Source organism: Thermobia domestica, chromosome 8 (genome assembly GCF_964235325.1).
Source record: "Thermobia domestica chromosome 8, izTheDome1.hap1.1, whole genome shotgun sequence".
NCBI classification, from domain to species: Eukaryota; Metazoa; Arthropoda; class Insecta; order Zygentoma; family Lepismatidae; genus Thermobia; species Thermobia domestica.
The window spans coordinates 203,987,943-204,011,119 of NC_137461.1; the positions used below are offsets into that span (position 1 = coordinate 203,987,943).

The following is a 23,177-nucleotide window of genomic DNA, read 5'->3' on the forward strand; positions in this document are numbered from 1 at the left end:
GCTGTTACACTTTTTCGATCGGGAAAAGAAATGATATAAAAATCTTATTTAGATGAGAAAATGACAGCAAAGTAGTTTCCAAATGTCATCAAAATTTTAACACACTAATCGAAAAGGTAGAGAGACAACTAATGATAAAATTAATTGGCTAGTAGAATTCACCAATAAATAACCAAAAAAAAAAAAAAGATAATATCTTACAAGGACAAAAACAAAAAAAAAAAAAAAGCTTTGAACTAAAAATAATTTTAAGTAATACAAGAAACTTTAATATGCTTTTAGAAAGTTTTCACTTTATTAATTTTGAGACGTCATTTCGATAAATTTGTTCTTAACATATTCCGAAGTACATTTTTTATCAGACATATAGTTATAATATACTATACTGAAAATATAATGTGCTAAAATATAACCAAAATTACTAGTAGAAGTATTATGGAAATACTAAATATAATAAAAGTACATGAGATAAACTACATAAATTTTCTTTTGTAGAAACTGCTGGAAATTGATTTTAATTAATTCTTAATCGGAGATAGAGAATAAAGATATTTGTATGGATAAAATTATGAAGAAAGCTAATGGAAAATAATGTCTGTTGATTATCATTGACAAGTTAACTAGTTTCAATATACCAGCAGTACAATAAAAATATTCTTTACAATGTTGTCGCTTCTTTCAAAAATCCAGTTTATACGTACCTCATAAACTTTCCTTTAATATTTATCACTTGAAAATAATAGGAAAACAAAAGTAGACAATACTGAAAATAAACGAAACAGTCAAAGAAAAAAAAAATGTCCTGAAGTGAGTGTGACATTGGTATCGCAGATTAAATTCTGTCTCAACCATGATCTATTTAATTACACATTGCAAGCAAGAAGGACGGCTCTGGTGGGTATTGTGTGAATTTTTGAAATAAAGTGATCTCTGGTTCTTATTATTTATTTATTTATTTATTAGTTTTACAGTTTCACTATGTCTGCGAGAGAACCTACTTTTATAACCCAAACAAACCTTCGTTAGTAGTCCGTTGATAGTGAAGCATCTTCTTCTATCTCCCTGCCTCTTCTCCTTCTTACCTGATGAAGCATTTAGTGAAAGTGTTTATAGTGTACCATTTTTTTTAGTGTAAATGATTCTGGTTTCGTAAAGATTGGAAAGGATCGAGTGGATCAGAAATATGACATGCATGACGGATATTATCATGAAAATAAAAACATGAAGTGGAAGTAACCTTGAAATATTGTAAGAAGAAATGATGATCGATGGACTAAAATAATTGTTGATTAGACACCAAGAGCTGTGATGTGAAAAACTTAAAAATCACTGTGGAGTAACGTGAAAGAGAGTTCCCCAAGATAGATGACTGTGCAGAAAAGTTGGACAAATTCTCATCCAGCAATATACTAGCAATGATTGACTATGATGATGATGATTATACTAAATCTTAGCATTGAGTTTCTGTACAATACTTGATACCCTTTACAGGACAATTTTATGATGATGTTTGATAATCGCTCTAATAATCGTTCCATAATTTAGCACAGTGACTTGACACCACTACAATGAGTAAGTAGTTGACTAATAAGAACACTCCTGAATGACTTATTAATATTGAAGGGAGTGTGCCTTTGTAAAATAATTTACTATATATTTTTTTCTAAACATGTAAATCCTCCATCCCTATATAACCTAACAAAATTTGATATCAAGGTTATAATAACACTTTATATTTTTATCTTTATAATAATGAAATAATGTGTAGCTGAGAAGTCAGTTTCAACTGCGTTTTATCAAAAAAAAAAAAAAAAGTGTTCTAAATTGTTTTATATGGCCTTTGCAAGTACTTTGAAATGAAATATCTAATGATAGTATCATTTACTTTGTAGCCTGCACTGCCTTTAGAGTTAAGAAACATTTTTACTTGAATGTTTAGAAATGTAACAGACTAACTCACCCCAATGCTATTAACACAGTATCTGAAAAGTTACTATGACCAATATTCGAATTAAACTTGAAAAAGAAGCAGTCATATGAAATTTACTATTTAATTATCCTAACGTTTGTAAACATACTTTTTTTATTTATTGCATATAATATTTATTGCACTATTAACAGCTGTTTCAGCATTTCCTGATACCTTTCTCAGCAGATCGGGCATGGCAAACAATGATGAGGTCAAAAAGCTTGTTAATATGGCAGTGTAAATTCCTTGCACTAGAATACTCTTTGTTTGAAAGTCTTGTTGGTGTGAAAAACTTAGCACAAGATTGTTTTAGGACTTATAGTAGAAGAAAGCAAAACTTAAATAATAATAATAATAATAATAATAATAATAATAATAATAATAATAATAATAATAATAATAATAATAATAATAATAATAATAATAATAATAATAATAAAATCAAAGTTACAAAATACAGTTATATTTATCTTTTGTAACAAGTTAACTAAGTATTTGCTATATAATGCAAACTTTTATTTTTTTTACAAATTCTTGGCAAGTTAAAGAAATGTTAATCATCGAAGTTAACGTACAATTAACAACCAATGTTTAATCGTAGATTTAAGATTATAACAGCATCTGCACAAAGCGCCTATTTATAAAAGTAACCAAGATTTCTATTAACTAAATTATAAATTATCTGGATTAGTTTCTCACAGTTATAAGATTTTTCTAAAGAAGAGGATTCTAATGCAAGGAATTTATATTACCATATTAATAAACTTTTTAATCTCATTATTGTATGTCGTGCACACGAAATAGTATAGCATAGAGTTCTAAGACGTGAGATGAGCTGCACGAGAATTGCCCAGAGTTGCTAAGAAAAGAGTTCTGCGGAGGGTTATTTACCTTTAACAAGGTGATGAAAGTATTGTCACACATCGTTTCATATATACTGACCAAAATATTGGTGTTAGTTTCTTGTTTATACCAATTATACTGTAGAAAAAAAAAGTACAATTAAAATATTAGGACGATCTTTATGGCTTATTTAAAGATATTTGCTCTATGGTTTTGATAATTAGCTGTTATAATTGGTAATAGAATGATATTCCAGAAATAACAAAATCAAGAATACTTCAGTCTTATAAAAAGCTATGTCCGTTTATGCGCCCGTTTGTCTGTCTGTTGAGAGGTATCAAAGCAAAAACGTTAAGAGATATCGGGAAGTGGATTTTTGAAATTCTCTCTACCCTTCTATTGCAACCCGAAGTTATAGATCTGCTTCAACATTGAACTCACATAGTTTGAATGTGTACCGTAGTTTCACATCTGTGAAACGAAATTTACTTGTTATAAACATACGTCAATTCATATTCTTAATAATTATTTTAAACGTATTTCTTGTTCTCTAGTATATATACGTAAATATATTACTTTATTGCATTTTCTAGCGATTATAAACGAAATTTAGATTTTCTTTGGTGTGCACCAGTGTTCATACCTACTCTCATTTCTGGAAATTTTAAGCAGACAGTATTGAATTATATATTTAGAATAATAATGACTTTTTTTCATGGCTACCAGACATTACTAAATTTTACTGGTTGGTACATTTTCAGGTTGTGTTGAAATTATTGACATTAATCAGAATTCTCTTTTTCTTTTTAATTGTTTGTATAAATAAGCTTTAATCAAAGTATTTGAGGAAACTGTTTTCCACAGCGCCAATAATAATGCTTATTATATCACCTTAAACTAAAGTTTGAAATCTCAAGACTAACAGGTTAAAAGTAAATGCATCCAGAGTAATATTACGGAACAGTACTCAAATTTCGTTCAGGGCATAGTTTTTTTTTTTTTTTTTTTTTTTTTTTTAAGTATTCTTGTAAATTTATCACCGGGAGTCAGAAACTTTACCATGACTACACAATTTTCGGGTTAAATATCTAGTGGAAACCATATGATTCGAAATACTAGTTAAGCTGTGGGTCCACTTCCTATACTGCTTCAGTGCCTAAAAGAACACCAAACTCCAATCAAACAAGAAATGAGACATAGAAGGGTATATCTTTTCCTGACAAGGAAGTTACAGAGGACTTCTGGTGAGACAGACTGGAATAAGGTTGAATTCCTCCCAAGTAACAAAATGATCTCCAAATTGAAGAGAAATGAAACTAAAGTAAGGAATGAAAATCTATACTTTCTTTGTTGCAAAAATATACCTTCTAAGATGAAGACACAAATACACTACAATATTAGCAGGATTCAATACTTGAATAGTAAAATTAAGCATCGTTTAGCAATAATGCCAGCTCTAAATCACACTGCGTAGAAGCTTTATAAGGAGAGATCAAGTAGACTACATATTACTAATTAAAATTTTATTTCCAAAAAAATCTTCATGAGTTATTCTAAGTTCTTGAGATACCGACAGCCGACTTCTCAGATATTTCAATATTTTCTTTACATAGTCTGGAATATTTTTTTAAAGAGATAAAAGTCATCCAAAGTTAATTCCAAACTAAATATGTTAACAAAACATTTAATTAAGCTCTGAAAGTATAGAAGTTTAATTGGAAACAAATAAATAATAAACGAAAACTAAAATTTCTAAAATGCCTTTGCCCTAATATGTTGATTTTAGAAAGTACGAAAAATTATCTTAGAATTAGATATTTTAGAAGACAATTTAAATTTTAAGATCCTGCTGTGGCTGAAGAAATTAGCCGAAGAGAAGTTCTTCTGAAACATATAAAAGTAGGACATTTAATTCACATCACCTTATATAGAGAAACAAAAGGCAGAAATGGCCTTTTGGCAGTGACTAACTCAATGCAATTTTTCTACGATACATGATAATAAAATTGAAAGTTAAGATGTATCAACTAATACCAAATATCAAATACTCTATGCGTTTCCTTCCAATGTTTAAGCTGGAACTTCTTGTGCCACATAGATCTAAATGCTCTGAAATAAAAACTTAAACAAGGGTCTGAAATGATTAAATAAATAAGGGAAAAATGAATTAAACGTTTAATTAGTTGAATAATAATAATATTAAACTAGATATGAAGAAGCCACAAAGGGAAGAAATGCTTGTCAACATTTACTTACCTGAATCTTATATTTAACGTAAAAGGTTTACATTTTCATTACAATTCAAGTGACAAAGAAAAGATTACAAAAAAGAAATTGTAGAATATTAATTACAATATTTAAACTTTATACATATAAATACTCACTATAATTTCCCTCGCTGTAACCATTGCCTACAATTGGAAGAAGAAGAACTCTTCCTTTCATTTGGTAATCGCCTGTTGTAATAAGTTTTGGAACACGGATACCAATTTCCATTTTATATCTGTCCAAATTTATGCTGGAAATAAACATTCATATTTGTATGCAAAATATAAGATAATAGATGCCGTAAAGAAAGAAAAAAAAAGAAAGAAAAAAGAAAAAACTAAAACACCTGAAATTTGATAATAAATCTTGATTGGCAAAGGTACTTAAGTTGGAATGTGTTCAGTGTGTACATATCGTTAAACGTATGAAGATTACAAAGTGTACAATTCCTAATGCTGCTAATAATTTCTACAACTACGTGCTATCTTCTTCGGTGTATATTAAAAGATAAGTTTACTTTTATAGGTCAAATAAAAGTTAAATGAATTAAGGAATTTTCATTATCTTGACATGACAGCATATATATATATATATACGATGAGGCGACTCTTTAAGTAGCTCCAATTGTACTAGCTACAGCTTGGAAACAAGTGAATACATTTGAAAACTCACCTCAATGAATACAATAAATATATTCTATTGATAACATTAAAACTAAGCATTTCCTAATTTATTTCAAAATAAAAGCACAGTGTTATTAGTTCCTGAAACTTCTTTCATATGCTCTGATAAATATAGTAGGGTATTAGCCAGTGGCGGCGATAAGGGCCCCGCAGACCCCGCGGTGCGGGGGGGCCCCGGACCTGAGGGGGCCCCTACAAGGTACGCTCAGCAAGACTTATTTTACGTCATTTATAATTTTAATGCATTTTGAAAGCGTTTTTACACAGCCTATAACTAATTCTAACAGTTTCATTACCACTTTGAGCATCGAACATTAAAAAAAAACAAAAGAATCAAGAAAAAAAACCGATAAAATTATAGACAAATTCTTGCACCTGAAGAGTAGGTAAACAGTTCTTACAAATTTTGTGTGAAATATAGTGATAGTGACGCTTACAATATCTGTCAGTTAATATCATATGTGTGTGTTGAGTGTTCAAGTGTGACAATACAAGAGTTTCCCTTTCGTTTTATTCTAGGCAATGAGAGTACTGTATTTAGGGATGCGCACGAGACAAGATTTGTGGCTGTCTCGTCACGAAAATGTGCTGTAAAAATGATGTCTCGACTCGAAAAATGTATATTTTTCTATTGGAAGAGTCGTGTCTCGACTCGAATTTTGGCAGGAAAATCCTCTCTCGACTCGTCTCGTGCGCATCCCTAACTGTATTTTACGCGAGTACACAAAAATATTCTACGTTAATTTTCCTTTGTGTGGAATGTAGTTACAGTGTAGTCCCGGATAACCGAAGCACGAATTATCCGAAATCGCAAATCCAATAAACATGTACTGTACTGTGCTGTACGGAAATAATCTAGAGGACAAGGACGCGCTAGGCTATGCCTAATCCATATGCTATAAAGATAAACTATTACAGTACTAACTACACATAGATGTACTGTAGTCCTAAAAATGTTCATTTAACTTACAAAAACTAAAAACTGAAACCACTGGCGTAACAGACCTTAAGTCCTGAGCCTTCCTCAACGCCATATGTTAACGATTGGTGGACCTACAACCAGGGTGGAAAAAATATTTTTAAAAATCATTTTTGTTGATTTTTTGATTTAAATCGATTTTTAAAATTTAAATCAAATCTTTGTCCTCGTATAATACAAGTCACGAACTGAAGAAAAAACATTAGGAATTAGTATTAAATGTTAGTTATGCCATTTAAGCGAAAGTATTTGTGTTAAATTTGGAATTAATCCCCAATCGTTAACCTATTTCAATCCCAAACAATATTTCTTCAGCATTAAGGAAAAAGTACAGCAAAATTTATCAACATGACACTTTTCTTTTCACGAAAGTTACTGATATTTCGCAGGGGCACATTTAAAAAATCGGAACTACTTAAGGGCACGAAATACACATAAAGCACACATATTTCACCTAAAAAATTAAGTAACTAACTCTATGGTCTATGGAACCCGGAGCTTCAATGCCACGTTTACAAAAGCTCTCCATTGATTTCTATCCTTAGCCAATTGGATCCAGTTTCTACTTTCTACTCTTATTTCTGCGAGATGCATCTTAATATTGTCCTTCCATCTGCGCCTGGGTCTTCCTAATTATCTTTTTCCGATTGGTTTTCCAGTTAAGACTTTGAAAACGTTCCTACCTTCTTCCATTCTGGCCACATGACCTGTCCACCTGAATCTCCTAGACTTGATGACCTTAACAGTGTTGGGTAAACCGTATAAATTATGTAGTTCCTTGTTATGAAGTTTCCGCTATTCCCCATTCCCGTTCCTCTTGGGCCCGAATATTCGTCTCAGGATCTTGTTCTCAAATACTTTCAGTCTATGCTCTTCCCTCATAAAGCGACCATGTTTCGCAGCCATACAGAGCAATAGGCATGATTATCATTTTATATATTTTAAGCTTCAAATTTCTCTACAAAATTCGCGACGACAACAGATTTTGAACTGATTAATAACAAGAATTCCCTGCTTTTAGTCAACATTTAAGTTCTTCGTGAATATGGTATAGATCTGTTAATATTGATCCTAGATATTTGAAAGTATCAACTTTATCAAAAGTATTATTCAATATTTTAACGCATTCAAAATTTGCCGTATTATGATCCCGAGGAACCTATGTATTTAGTCCATAAATTTCGCTTAGTTTTAATTTTTTTAGGAGAGGGGATCGGACCAACTCTAAATGCGCTCCTATTATCTGGAAATCAACAAATAGACGTGAATAGAAGCGGATTTTCGCTTTAAATGTCCATGGTGATTTCCCCGTTGGGATAGTTAACGATTTAAAAACCGTATGCTACGAAGAGAAGAAAGCAGGATTCACCCGTTATCCGTTCAAAACGGGATTTCTCTAATCATCGTTTGCATGATACTCGTTTTCATGCTGTGCTTACATACATTTGAGTCTCATTGTATTATGATTATTATCTTCCATAATCGAAATAACAGAACAGAAACGAGATTTTACTTATTTTCACTTTAAATTAATTTATTTCGGATTTTGATTTAAATCAACGATTTTTATTTTTAAAAAATCAAATGATTTAAATCTTGATTAAAATCGTGATTTAAATCAGACTGATTTAAATCAACCCACCCTGCCTACAACTACTTGGGTGACAAACCGGTGGTCAGCTCATTGCGTCACCCTCCACCAAGAGGCGTATCACTCCTCAGTTTTCCTCACGACGCTGGGCAGACTTAAAAAATTTGGAGTATTCCAGCGGAGGATTGAACCCAGGATCACGTGGATATGAATCCAACGCTGTAACCACTAGATTATGGAACTCCTTAACTTTAATAAAGAACATAAGTATAGCATACAAAGAAAGTTTTGAAGTTATTTGATCTTCAAAACATTTCAGATAAATAAAAAAATACTGTAATACAGACCCGGTAACAGATGTCCACGACTTTACAAATAAACAAAAAAATATCCGAAATAAGCCTCCTACTTTAGATCGATTAACCGTGGTTATACTGTATTATTATTATTATTATTATTATTATTATTATTATTATTATTATTATTATTCATAGTAGCTGTAATCATAGTGGTCATACTGTTAACATTGTAAAATGGTACATTAGTACGCATATAGAAATTGTAAATGAAGTCCGAGTAACACATGGCCATTCGGTTCAGTTTTTGCGGGGGGGCCCCAAAGCCGGTATCGCCGCCACTGGTATTAGCTGTTGAAATTATTATTACAAGTTTCAGGAATTAATAACACTACTCAACAACATTTTGGCACAGTAATGAAAATACCTGATTCTAATAGAAATTTTCACGTAGAATTCGAATCTACAATCAGTTTCTCTCCATCACCCTCAGTTTCTCCGTGACAGAGGGATTTTCGGGAAATTTCCCCTTAAATCTCTCTCTCTCTCTCTCTCTCTTTTTTTTTTTTTTTTTTTTGTTTTACAATTTTTGTCCCTGTATCTCGGGTACCCTTAGGTATATAAACACACAAATTATATTGTTTGTTAGCTTGATTTATACTTAGTAAGCCCTCTAAGTTTCATAAGAATCGCATTATTCTTTCTAGAGAAATAAACATATCTATATAAACATATGCTATGTGTACTGTTCATTTTACCATATTCATTAGTGCACATATAATTTCCACGAAATTACAATATAAGCACGGTTTGTACCTCATTGGATTTGAAATAAAACATATTTTCAATGATGTATACACCGTGTCATCATTTTTATATGAGGGAATACTAGAGGGATTTTGTGGGAAATTCCCTCCAAAAAGTAGTTTATAAGATTTTTTGGCTCATCTTGTTACTTGTATATAGTGATACAAAAACAGGAACTGCACTAAAACATAGTTTTATGTCTACTTAATAAATGATGTTAATTTCATGTGAATCGCATTATTCTGTCTAGAGATATAAACTATTGTGTCTATTTATAGGTAATAAAGAATATACTATCCAAGACTTTTACCAAACATAAAAACCTAACGTTGACGTATTATTGTCGGCACATAGATGGATACTCAAATACAAGCACAAATACACGCATGCTTTCTGTGAAAAATAAGTCACTTTTTAATATTTTGATCTGGCAACAATGCATAAAAAAATTGATGACTCACATAGCCTGATGACTGTTAGTAGCGTTGAGTGACGGTCCAAGCTGGACGTGTTTTAGATGTGGCCGCGTGTAAGTTGAAGTGTTTGTGCATTGTGGAGTTCGAATAGATTGTGTTGTGTGGTGATACACTGAGTGAGATTACGTTTGTGCTGCTTCATGATTGATGGAGTGTAGATTCGTGTGTGTATGTGTGTGTGATACCTTACAGGATACAAGATGCCGAGGAAGTGTGTAAATCACTCGGACAATTTCTGTTATGTATGTGGGGAGCTGACATTTAAATCGCAACGTCGATGTTTTACTCCACTTGTGAGGAAGTGTTATCAGTTATATTTTGGTTGCTGTGTAAGAGACCAAGATAAGAATTGGGCTCCTCACTACATTAGTTGTACTTGCGTGAAACGCCTGACTGGGTGGGCAAATGGTGAACGAAACATGAACTTCGCAGTACCGATAATCTGGAGGGAACCAAAAGATCATTCTCCAGACTGCTACTTTTGTATGACACAGATAAAAGGAATAACCGGTAAATCTAAGCACACAATACAGTACCCTAATTTGCCATTAGCAATTAAGCCAATTCTACACAGTGCAGAATTACCTGTACCAGTACCTCCTGCTCATCTTACGGTAAATAAGGATTACGTACTTGAGGCAACTACTGAAGTTCCAAATGAAGAAGATGATCCTACTTATGTAGGAAGCACATCTACATTGGATCCCCATCTGGTAACTCAGGGTGAACTAAATGACCTATTAAATATATCTAGCCAAAGGAGCTAAGTAAATTGAGTTATAATACCGATTATAATTTGTCGTGTTTGTTACATTTTGTTTTTAAACATTCTGTTGTGTCCTTTATTTGATTTATCTTTAAAAATTAATTAAAATTATAGTGTATACTGTACTCGATCAACAGAACAGAGATTAACAAGGTTAAGGCATATATGAGATATGGAATGCGGATGTTTGGTTCTCGAGTTATTGTCCATTACATTAGAAAAATGAAACGAAATGAAATTTAACAATTCTCATTTATGGCTTTAAACTGTAGAAGACGGATGGTTAATAGAAAGTGAATGATTACGAAATCAAGTTCTTGTGTTCTCCCACTGAAAATCGAACCCAGGATCATGTGCACCTAAGCTACACGCGCTAGCCATTAGACTAGTGGGGAGTGAGGGAGTGATCAAAGTTACAGTTTAGACCATAGGCTTAGCTAGAAATATTCGATGATAGGAGACATGTCACAGATCTAAAGTTCAAACAATCGTAAGCCGTAAAAGGAAACGCTAAAATCACATCAAAGGAATAATAATAGTATTTTCTACTTCCTATTGTAATTCATAGTACATATGTTAATTTCTTTCTCTTACATTCCAACTCACAAATACATGTTTGCCCTCTCCCATCCTTTATGTTTAGATGCCAAATAGAAGATGTTGGTATTCCGTCTCTCCGTTATTGCTCTATTTCACTGGAATACAACAGATAGATTGTAAATTTCCTTCTTTGTACATAAATAATAAAGTATTTGGACTTTTGACACTCCCTTATTTGAAAGATCTTGTGGCGCGGTGTCTGCCACAATACCTCCCTCTGTTAAAGTTTGAAATGCATTATTATAATCAGAATTTCAGCTGGATCTCCAGTATATGCACTTCAATTTTGGTCTGGTGCCTCAAGCAATTGTTTATACGTTATTTTCTTCCTAAGCTTCGGTTAGGTTTGCACGATTAGATGTATATTCAAATCGGTACAAATGGCATAGATTATCTATAATATCAATTCGAAAATTTTTTCGTCTCCTGATATTATTGCTGCCTTCTCTGGATAAATATATTGTATACACTAGCACAGTGGTTTTCTACCTTTTCTGACTGACGGCAAACTTTATTAAATGTCCGGACATCGCAACACACTTGTTTGGTATCTTTATTATAAATAAATAAATAAATAAATATAAATAAATAATAATATTTATTATAATAGTGAAACCTATTAGTATTTATACTTATCTATATAATACTGAGCATTATTGCTACCGCTGAAAGTATTGTTTAGCAAGTCTGTCTCGATTTTAACTAATTATTACTAAATGTTTCATGATTTTTAAATTCTAAAATTTCGCGACATACCTTAGGAGACTGCGTGATACACCCGTGTGTCGCGACACATGGTTGAGAACTACTGCTGTAGCTTCAACAATTTCACACCAAACCCCCAGCTTCGACACCAGTTTGGACTTTTTTTTTTTTATCAAGTTCAAATCTCAACTGTGGTTACCAGTAAGTCTGAAACCAAAACCCTGCACAACCTCATATATCATATCCTGACTAAACTCTTCAAGGTCTACCACCATTTTAGATGTAATCAAATGGAGACTTTTGTTTCTCAAGCTATTGGCCATCAAGGTCAAGCTTTAGACGTACTCTTTAAATGGTGGTAGACTTTCACAAGCTTAGGTATAGGGACGTATGCAGGGTCCTAGGGGTCCGGACACCTCCCCCCAAAATTTCGACTTTTGTGTAAATTTAGTCTAATTTTGGTGGCAATTTTAGAAGTTTTATCATAAAATACTCCCATATTGAGTTTGGACCCCACTGAAAAATTCCTGCGTACGCTACTGCTTAGGTATATAAAATATTATGGCGTGGATATTTTCGGTTCCCAAATTACTTGCCATCAAAGTTGGTGTTAGTACTTATTTGAGTCCAAATCCAAAATTTCCTGACCAATACCCTGAGAATCAAGAGTTTGCACACCAAGATATTTCACATGATTATTTAGTTTGGTATGGTCTTCTAATATAATAAATTTAATAATTAGAGACATTTAGTTACCGGTTAATTGGCTATTCAAGTTCGACTTAAGACTTTTTGCTAAAAATCAATGAGGGACGATTTTTGTTATTTATAGATAAACTTACTTGTATTTATTTAAGTAAGAAGATTAAAATTTTAAAGAAAAAATGCTAACTGTAACAATTTGCAGTCACTCTGAACACCAACATGATGGCCTGTAACTACGAGGAACTGTATAATTAGATTCATTTTAATATTGAAATGTTACCACATCAAAATCTTAGAAATAAAGGTGACAGTTCATTAATATAATCTCATACTACTATGCTAAATGTTGAATGTCTACAGGAAAACTCTTTTCATTAAATACAACAAATGAGAATAATGTAACGGAATATTATATGTTTGTGATGTTACAGCTTACAAAAAGGTTTGGCCGAACAAAACGGATTTTGTTTAGTAATGCATAGTAGTGTAGGACAGCAGGAAAATTGACACACTGTTTGCCTTACCAAATTAAGAAAAGATAGCTTAGATATTTTCCTATTAATAGAAATCGAAATACTGTACATGTTATGCTAAATGTAGAAAATGGAAAGATTATAACGCTTAATAGGAATAATAGATTATCGTTTTTATATTTATTTATTTGTTTTAATTGTTGAATAGTTACATTTCCGTTTCGTAAGCAACCTACATAAAAATACAACTTAAAATGGCTGAAAGAATTCAGTGTAATGTCCTCTTGAAAATGACACTCGCATGTTTTTGGGGACTCCTCACTCGGTGAAAAGCACTTGAAAAGAAATGCTTGGAGAAATATATCACCAGTGACAATATATTTAGGACAAGATCAGTATTTAAATGCAGCACAAATTTAAGTCTTTCCTCAAGATATTCTTTAATATTTAAAAAGATAGTTAAGCATTAGGCTTGTGTATAGCCCGCTCCCCCCAGTTCTTTGTCACCGTAACTGGAAGAGTCACTACTACTGCTACTGCTACTACTACTATTGCTACTACTACTACTACTACTACTACTACTACTACTACTGCTACTACTGCTGCTGCTGCTGCTGCTACTACTACTACTACTACTACTTATATCAAGAACAGAACCCAACCAACCCCACGCGGGGCTTCTAACCCGTTCCTACTACTACTATTACTATTGCTACTAACTACTACTACTACTGCTACTACCGCTACTACTACTACTACGCTTATACTAAAGCTCCCTTACCGCAAGATTTACATGTTAAATCTTTATAACATGCGATTCCGATTCATTATGAACTAGTATGAATCGTTAGAATCACTATGATTCGTTAAAAATCATTGGGAGGAGCGGGCTATACTCAATCCAAGCATTATAAAAGGAAGAACTGCAATCACTGATACACCACAAGAATTGTTGAAAGTTTTATACACCAGCAATTGTGTAAAACTTTTACAATTCAAGTTCATTTTTGCCTAATAGGAATAATGGAATATGAAAACACTGATTTCATGTTGTATAGAAAAATAACACTGAAAGTTTGCTATGCGCTGTTTTCCTTTTCATGTATTTATTTTGATAAACCTGCTAGTTGAATTTACTTATGTTTGAGTGTATGTGTATATTGAATTATATGGAAAATAAATTATCATTTAGATATATCAAAACAGCTATTGATAAGTGTCTAAACTAACATGATTGGATGATTGATGCCAACGTAAGATAACGATGAACAGCCGATATTTAATAAATAACGTGCATATACATCCGAAAAGCTGGAAAGTCGTATATAGTCTACTTGAAGATGCAAGTAACAAGATAACAGTAGGAATGCATCAGTACAAAATTGATGTTGATCAAAATTTAATCTTTGGGTGACCTATACAGTAAATAGGGTGATCTTATTGATGCTGCAAATACTGAAGAATTTTGATTGTTTAAAATTTAAGGTTCTTCTCAGCAATGAAAGACAAGATATAGATCTGCATTTTAATGCAGTGGTTCCCAACCTTTTGGTTAATGACACACTTGACTTAAAGCCCACTACATCGCGATATATTTGTTTGATTTTAATAATAATAATAATAATAATAATAATAATAATAATAATAATAATAATAATAATAATAATAATAATAATAAAATTATGATAGTGTAAGCCTAGAAATTTCTATTTACAGTGTAGTACTGACCACGCTGGTAAAGTCTGTCTCAAGGTTAAATTTAACTAATTATCAAATGTTTCATGGTATTTAAATTCTAAAATTTCGCGACACATCTTATGGGATTGTGGCCGTTGGGTACCATTGACTTAATATGCAATCCAAACTACATGCACTTACACGATGTCAAAATTAATTGTCCTGCACTAAATGTGAGATATCTAACCAAGCTTATCAACTAAGCATGCCATGAGTAAGCTAATGCTGACGCAATTATTACTTTAATTTCAAGCCTGCCATTATTAGAGACTACAAATTCAAGTGAAAATATCCTGAGAACTTTTAAAGGCATAAAATCACTCATATGAAACAGTAAACTATTATTTTCATGTTTTAATTTGTTAAAGAAAAAAATCTTTATTCAAAGACAGTGTTTTATAGAAAACATAGACAAGAAAGGTCACCGAATTAAGCTGATATATAAGGAAAGTTAAGAACTATCGGAATATGTTTTATACTTCTACAATATATGTTTAACAGAGAGTTTCCATAATTTAATACAATATTTAAAACAGGCGTAATTATCTCAACTTCACAGATAAGGAGTTCCTTGATTGTCGGTATTCTATACATCTGCTATTTCTAACGAAGCGGCATAGCTAGCGGTTGATTTCTATACAGCAAAATAGCGCAAAAGGTGAATATGGTTCCGAACTCACTTCAAATTGTAGACCCCACATCTTACGTAATCACAGTGTTAAAATGAAAATGAAATGAAATCTTTCAGTTTGACGTCCCACGTTTATGCTCTTTAGATTAAGAGAGACAGATGTTTAAGGCGAGTGAATGGCGATGGAAGAATTTGTGCAATGAAAATGTAGGAGAAAACAGTGTAATAAATAAAAAAAAATAATATTATAAAACGTCAGGAAGATTTCAAAATTTTCCTTTTATTACTGTCTTACCGTCTTCTGATGTTACTTATAATAATTCCTTTCCTCTTCTAAGTAATCAGCACTACCAAGAACCACAAAAGCCATAGACATTTTAATACCAAATACTCCTTGTGAGATCAAATCATAGTAAGATATTCCATAAGGGCTACAGAAGCCACTTGAAAGGGAAATTTTTAAAAAAGGAGGGAGGGATATTTTTATACTTACTAAAACAGTCTCTGACCTCGAAAGGAAAACTGACATTTTAAAGGCTCAGGAAAGACATATCATTATGAAAACTATTAGTACCATATCTTTGGTCAAATCCAATTATTTTCTCTTAGATATAGATAAATCCAAAGCTAGTATGGACATTAGACAAACATAAGTTATTTCACGCGTGGAGTAAATTAATCTCTTAATTACCCAGTAATAGAAATATTAACTTCTAAATACAATCTGTACTAAGTCAAATTAAAAGAGTGAGAGAGAGTAATGATTTTTTTCTCCATTTCATTTTATCATATTTGCAATAATTTAATTTCTGAATACTTAGGTTAATTGAATACTTACTCTGTATATGTGACATTAAATGTGCTGGGTCCATGTATTACAACATCATGAAATGATGACTCTATGCTTACTGGTCCAGATCCCTGATTCAGTGAGACTTTTGGTATCCTCAAAGGTTCGTATGGCGGTAAATTTAATTCCGGAATACCTGTAATACATAATAAATACAGAAACTGATATAGTATACTATAATATAGTTCACTTATGTTTTCATAAATTATATTTCAATATTACTTAGATTTCTACTAAAAACGACTGTGATCTTAGACGAAAGGATTTCACTATATTCCTATAAACATTACAGCTAATAAAATAAAATGCAGTCAGTGCCCTAGACGTAGACAAAAGGTCACTCCAAATCAACTCCATTGATTCCAAATATATTTACAGTCTAAAATGTTTGTAATACTCATCACTTTTAGGTAACTTCAATTAGATGTGAAAATACATGAAGGATTAATTTGGATAAGGGCCTATGTAACGAGAATAAAACAAAAGCCCACCGGACAAGCCCTCTCTAAATTTTGAATGGTAGAACAAAAGCCCATACTAAACGCTAAACTACCAATGCGATTAATTTTATACATTTGATTACGAGTAGTTATAAGAAAAAATGAAATGAAAAATTAGAGTTTAACATCCCACGATTATGCCTGTTAGCTTAAGGGAGACGATGATTAAATCAAGTGAATGATGATAGAAAAATTGGTGGAATGAGAAGGTTGGAGGAAACGGGAGTACCTCGAGAAAACCCATGAGCACGATGTTGTCTACCATTAACTTACTTGACTAGGGATTGAACCAGGGGTCGCATGCTACCACAGAGCCACGGTTATCCCCCGTGTAGTTATAAGAAATGTAGATAATATCAGCAAGGGGAAGGGAGAATTAGCGAATTTTGTTTCTGTTGTGACGTTTTAGTGTGTGCTGTAAGGGGATTGGCTGAAAGCTGCCAATCAGGATACAGGAATTATTTCCGCTGGACAAAATCAAATTTTGGAATTTTATTTAAATACCAGGACTTGACTTACTAATCAGTTTTTCTAAATGTTACTTGGAAGTTTGTTAAATCTGAACACAGTGGAAGTAACTACCAACTAGAGAGGAAAAAAGAAACTATTATTTACTGGTTTTGAATATGTTCTTAAGAAAGTAGGCAAAAGTGTTATTTTTTGGGCTTATAATCGCCACAGATCGGAGTATTGTGAAGGAGCAACTTCAAAAGATACTAAGGCAATCATTTTTTTAATGTAAGAAATATCAATTATCACGCCTTTCATTGACAACCAGTTGTCAACAATGAAACAACAAGGCTCCCTCTACGTAGTATGTGATGTGGTGTCTAACTCTGTTCTTTTCAGAACATGTTTTTTTTATTGTTCAATACCATTCCAGAAAGTGAAGTGATTCCTTCGTTTGTGTTATACATTAACATAGAAAAGTACTGGAATCGCAATAACTCTAAATATTTTCTTTCTCAATTAATTCTGGAAAAGTAAATTGATGTTTATGCTGTACAAGATTTCAAATATAGGAAAATTTTTGAAAAGTAGAAATGAAAATAAAAAAAATAATACACATTTTAGGATCACGGTAGTTCTAAAGACGCCATGCTTATGCTGTACCAGATTTCAACTATCAACTATATTTAGAAAATTATATAATCTATTCCAGACAATGTCCATAAATGAAGGCTCAGCTGTTCCAGAGCATAATCATTCACCGAATTCCAATGTTGGAGCTATGAGAAGATTTCGGATGAAGGAAAGAGCTTGTGCGACGTTGGAAACGACCATAGCTAATTGTAGCTGGAGCTCCCCATTCAGCCACTGTGATTGAAAAGAAAGACGCTCCTAGTATAAAAACTGTGAAACGCGACATTAGGAGATATAGACGCGACATTAGGTGACGATGGAAACTACCTCAATCTTTAGACTAATCTTGAGCACGGACCAACAACTCCAGTTCTGGAAGCTTTTCCTACATAGTTTGCTGATGGAGACTTTTCTATCATATTTGCGCAACTATATTTGCGCAACTATATATCATACATGCTGCTCTGCGAGACAGTACTGGAACTTGTGTATATGCATTTCTCTCTGGGAAGAGTTGTCATGTGTATGAAGTAATGCATGAATCTTTATTGAACGAATCTAGAGGTAAGTATTTCTTTTAAATCCAAAAGAAATAGTGGTTGAATACTATTTCTTTTAGATTTAAAACAAATACTTACCTTGCTTTTCATCAGGCAGTAAGAACTGTGTTACAGGATAGTGTTTCTTCCATTTGATGTAATCTACCTAAAAAAAAAAAAAAAAAAAATCCAACAATTAGTCCTAGCGAGCATAAGGAAAGAGAAGATATCAAACAATTTTGTAGAATGCTAGGTGCATTAGCTTTCCTCCCACTCGAAGAGGGCTTATTTTACCTAAACACAGTTATTCCAGATGAATTAATGGACCCTGTTATTTATTTATTTTGAGTCTACCTACGTCAATGGAGCATTGTATCGCGTCCGAAGTGCTTCATAAAATCCAATTGCAATGAATTTCAGAAGAGTATCGCCATTATTTGTAAAAGAACTATGGAATGTGCACGAAAGAATACTAAATGGAGGTGATAGAACTAATAAATGAAGCAGAAAGTTGGAATCGTGGTTTTACAAGTTTGGTTAGTATTAGTAAGCCATAATTTTGGGAGGGGGTTGGACGTTTTGAGATAAGAAAGGACGTTTTGAGATAAGAGAGCATTGCAGTTACATATTTCGTTCAGTCGGAATTGGGGTGGTATCTTACGAAGAGAAAAAAGAGGGAGCATTTAAAATTATATAACATACTGCGTAATTTATACTGTGAGATAAGAGATGGCACAAAAGACATTCCGAGTTTTTTTTTTTTTTTTTAATTCAGTTGCTCATAGATTTAAGTTGTAACCAATGCGTAATGTCTAGTGACCAGTTTCTTTCGTACTGTACTAATATATTTATTTCTGTACTACTGTGTATTAATCTCATTATTAGATATATGATTGTACTATATTATACTTGATTGTACTTATATGTAATGACTACGTATTGTTTTGTATTTCAGATTAGTAGTCGAGAATTATTGATTGTTTTCTTTAGTATTCGCTTGTAAATATCAATTTTATTACAATATATTGTATAATGTAGTAATTACACTGAATAAATTAGGTGTTCTTTGAATTTGAAGTACAGTGTGTTTTTTATGTATCTATACACTGCTTTCCTGTATACAGTACCAGGGTCCATTTAAGAGAGATTGCAGTTCCCAGGTCCTGAAATTCAGGAAGGGGCTTCATGAGTGAAAATTTTACATTAATTGTTTTAAAGCATTCTCTTCTAATAGAGTTTCAAACATTTAGTATTGTTTTCTATATCACATTAGTAATGTAGCGTCATTTCTTGAATTTTACCGTTTTTGCTTTTTTTGTCGCTTATATACAACGACTCTGTTACCATATACTGTATAATGTAGTATGTTTTTACTGAACAAATTAATAGTTCTCTGAACTTTAATGTATACACTGGTTTCCTAATATACAGTGCGTATTTAATATTTACTTGTAAAACATCTTGGGCTTTTGCCCTAGTCAAGAAAAGGTTCGGTGGGCTTTTATCCTGCCTTTAGAAATTTAGAATGGGCTATTGTCCGCCCCCCTATGTAACATTTTCTTCAAAGCGCATTTTAGTGCATAAATTAATATGTTTGGGTACAGGCCCGTGCTGGCCCACCGGGACACCGGGACGTGTCCCGGTACGCCCTCCGAAACATCACAGTATAAATAAAGGTACAAGTTTTTAGTTTTATTGGTAAAGAACCCGTGAACGGCGCAGTGCGCCCCTTACATTAGACGCCCTAGCGAGAACACATCAAAGATGGACGATTTTATTCACTCTTCTATATACTACAGTCAAGGCGCCCTACGAAAAATATTATAGTTAAGTGGTTTTAGTTAGCCTATCCTGTATACCAGCTTTGTATAATGAATGCAAATAGTGACTGTTAATAAAGAACCTGTGAAGGATACAAGGTGCTCTTTACATAAGATGCCCTGCGAAATATCACATTATTTATTTAATTTTTTTTACTATATTCTTCTATATTTCAGTTTTGTATTATAAATTCACACAGTTGCTATTGGCAGAGAACAGATAAAGAGTATGATCACTTACAAAAATATTATAAAGTTATGTAGTTATAAAGCGAAGCAATGTGATACATCGAGAATAGTTCGGATAGTCAAACATACGATGCATTCATGAAATACTACATTGACACTAGTCTCTAATTTACGATTTTTACGGCATCTAAGCTTGCACAGTCTTAATATGCATCCATATATCCGAGCATATTGATTGTTCCTGTGTGTTTTAAAGCAGTGTTCGGATAATCAGTACCTATTGTATTTCTAAGATATAGCTATATTAATTTCTGTAAAATGTGGCCTTCCTGTCACCACAGCATGGCGCGTCCTCAGGTTGTGGATCGAGGAGAAGGCCTCTATATATAGAGGTTAGCTGCGAATATACTGAATAAGCAGTCGCGGACAGGCGACAAGGGGTGATCCTCCAGCGTAGGGATTTGGTGTGGGGCGAACAACCTCATCCTAAAAAAAAAAAAAAAAAAAAAAAAAAAAACAACTTCAGATACTGTTCGGAGAATCCTCGGATTAGAACTGATTACTTGGCTCGAACTCAGCAAAGTAAAATCGACATGAGATTTGAAACATGGAATATAAAATCTCTATAGGGTAGTGGCGTTAAAATTTGTAAGGAATGAGTTTAGAAATAGAGGATGGACCTAGTGGGATATAGTGCATGGACATAGTGCATGGAGTTAGTGTCAGAAACCACCAAAATATTTCACTTCTGGCTACCAGTCTGCAATTTTACACAGTTCTTATATGTATACCAAAGAACAGAAAACCACCGGGAGACACTTGATCTGACGTCCGGAACTCATGTGATGACGTCATCAAAATGGCGGACAGCTCGATTCAAAAAATAAGCCATATCTCCGTTATTTATGGACCGATTTTCTTCAAACTTGGCTCATTTTAAAGGAAAGTAAATTTGCAATAAAACATGTAACCAAAATATTTCCTCTAAAATTAACCGTTTCGGAATTATTTAAGAATTTAATAAATTAATGAGTATTTATTGAAGAAAAATACAAAATAACTCCGAAACCCTTAGGTTTAGACGAAATACTTAGGTAACGTGTTATATTGCTAATTTTATTACCTTTAAAAGGAGCTATTAATGAAGAAAATCGATCCATAAATAACTGAGATATCCCATATAACGTGTTAATTACATTATTAAAATGGCGGTCACAACTTCTAACAGATAGCGACAAATTCAGCCAAAATACTTCACTTCCATATACCAGTTCCAAAAATTGCACAGTGTTTATATACATAATAAATAATTTTATAATACCTGGGAGACACTTGATTTAACGCGCTGAACTCCTATGTTGACGTCATCAAAATGGCCGCCGGGATTAAAAACATAGGTTTGCTTAAATACAACTATCTCTCTTACCGATCATTTTATTGAGTCTTCCAATTGTTCCATTTGAAAGAGCATGAAATAAGCTACAAAAATGTTATTCGATTTAGTTTATAGGTAAATAGTTTATGAACTATATATGGCGATGACAACTTGGAAGTGGATGAAAAGAAGATCCGTACATTTTCTTCTAGTAGATGGCAGAAGTTTCTGCTTGAAGAAAACGCAAAAATATTTCTTTTGTTTATGCTAGTGGTGACTTCTGTTACTTACCGAATTTTTAGAAAAGAAACAAATATTCTATCACACAATGTACTGGAAGACCACCAGGGTGCTAGAATGTCTCCTTTTAGATTAGGTCCGCAGCATTCGACAGGGCAGTTTGATAGACTTTATTTCTACTCTATAGAAAATTTGTCCATGGATGTATGCTCTCGATCATACTAACTATGCGCGATGGCTGCCAGTGTTTTTGTACAACTTAAAGCAACTGCCAGAGATGCATCCAACAATGTTCTGTGAGTTTCAAAACGGAAATATATCTTGCTGAAAAACTAAAAGAAAATTTTCCAGGATGGCACATGACCAGTTACATGAGCCGAACAACAAACTAATTAAAAATTCTTCATTTAACCTATCCCGTCTTAGTCAAGGGGAGGGATTATTTCAATGGGTGGTTGCAGGACACGAATTTACCGCATGATTGGAGAGCTCGAAAAGGATCGGAACCTGAAATCTAACATCACTTCCGAGGAGCATCATGAAAATACTCCAAGTTTTCATAAGAAATCCCAAAACAATGTTTCTGCCCTTGTTGAAGTCTTTGAATCACACGGCAACCCATTCGAAGATGACGAGTTAACTACAGTCAACAGCAGTAGAATCATTCTCCCAGAAGAAAATGCTATGAGCGTCATGTCGGCAAATGCTACAGGGAAAAGCCAATTTGATACGTTTGACGAAGATCGGTTGATCCTTAGAAAAGTTTCCATCCATGAAGTCATCAAAAGAAATAACCTTCCCTTGATGAGCGCTAAGAAAGTTACAGTTAAGTCCAAAGATAAGCAGAAAATAGTAGACCTGAGAAAAGACAGTTTTTGCCAAGTTGTACCTTGCTAGTCAAACAAGGTCAAAAAGTTTTTTACCCATGAAAATAGCTCATGTCTACCTTCCATATCCAACCGCAGTAAGCTCGGAAAACCAATAAAAAAATCCGACGTGGTATCCTGTATCGTCGACTCAAGTGGAGTTCGGGTGACCACTGCTCATGAGCC

The 23,177-nt window shown here is 33.0% G+C and overlaps 1 protein-coding gene across 1 annotated transcript in view; it reads right to left on the reverse strand.

Moving 5' to 3' along the window:
• LOC145691927 (protein takeout-like) overlaps nucleotides 1–23,177 on the reverse strand; it is a 133,725-nt gene that overhangs the window by 14,245 nt on the left and 96,303 nt on the right. The window contains exons 3-4 of the mRNA XM_081767234.1: nucleotides 16,368–16,515; nucleotides 5,197–5,330 (exon numbers count right to left, since the gene is read on the reverse strand). Of these exons, the coding sequence (XP_081623360.1) occupies nucleotides 5,197–5,330; nucleotides 16,368–16,515 (282 nt within the window). The remainder of the gene's footprint in view (nucleotides 1–5,196; nucleotides 5,331–16,367; nucleotides 16,516–23,177) is intronic.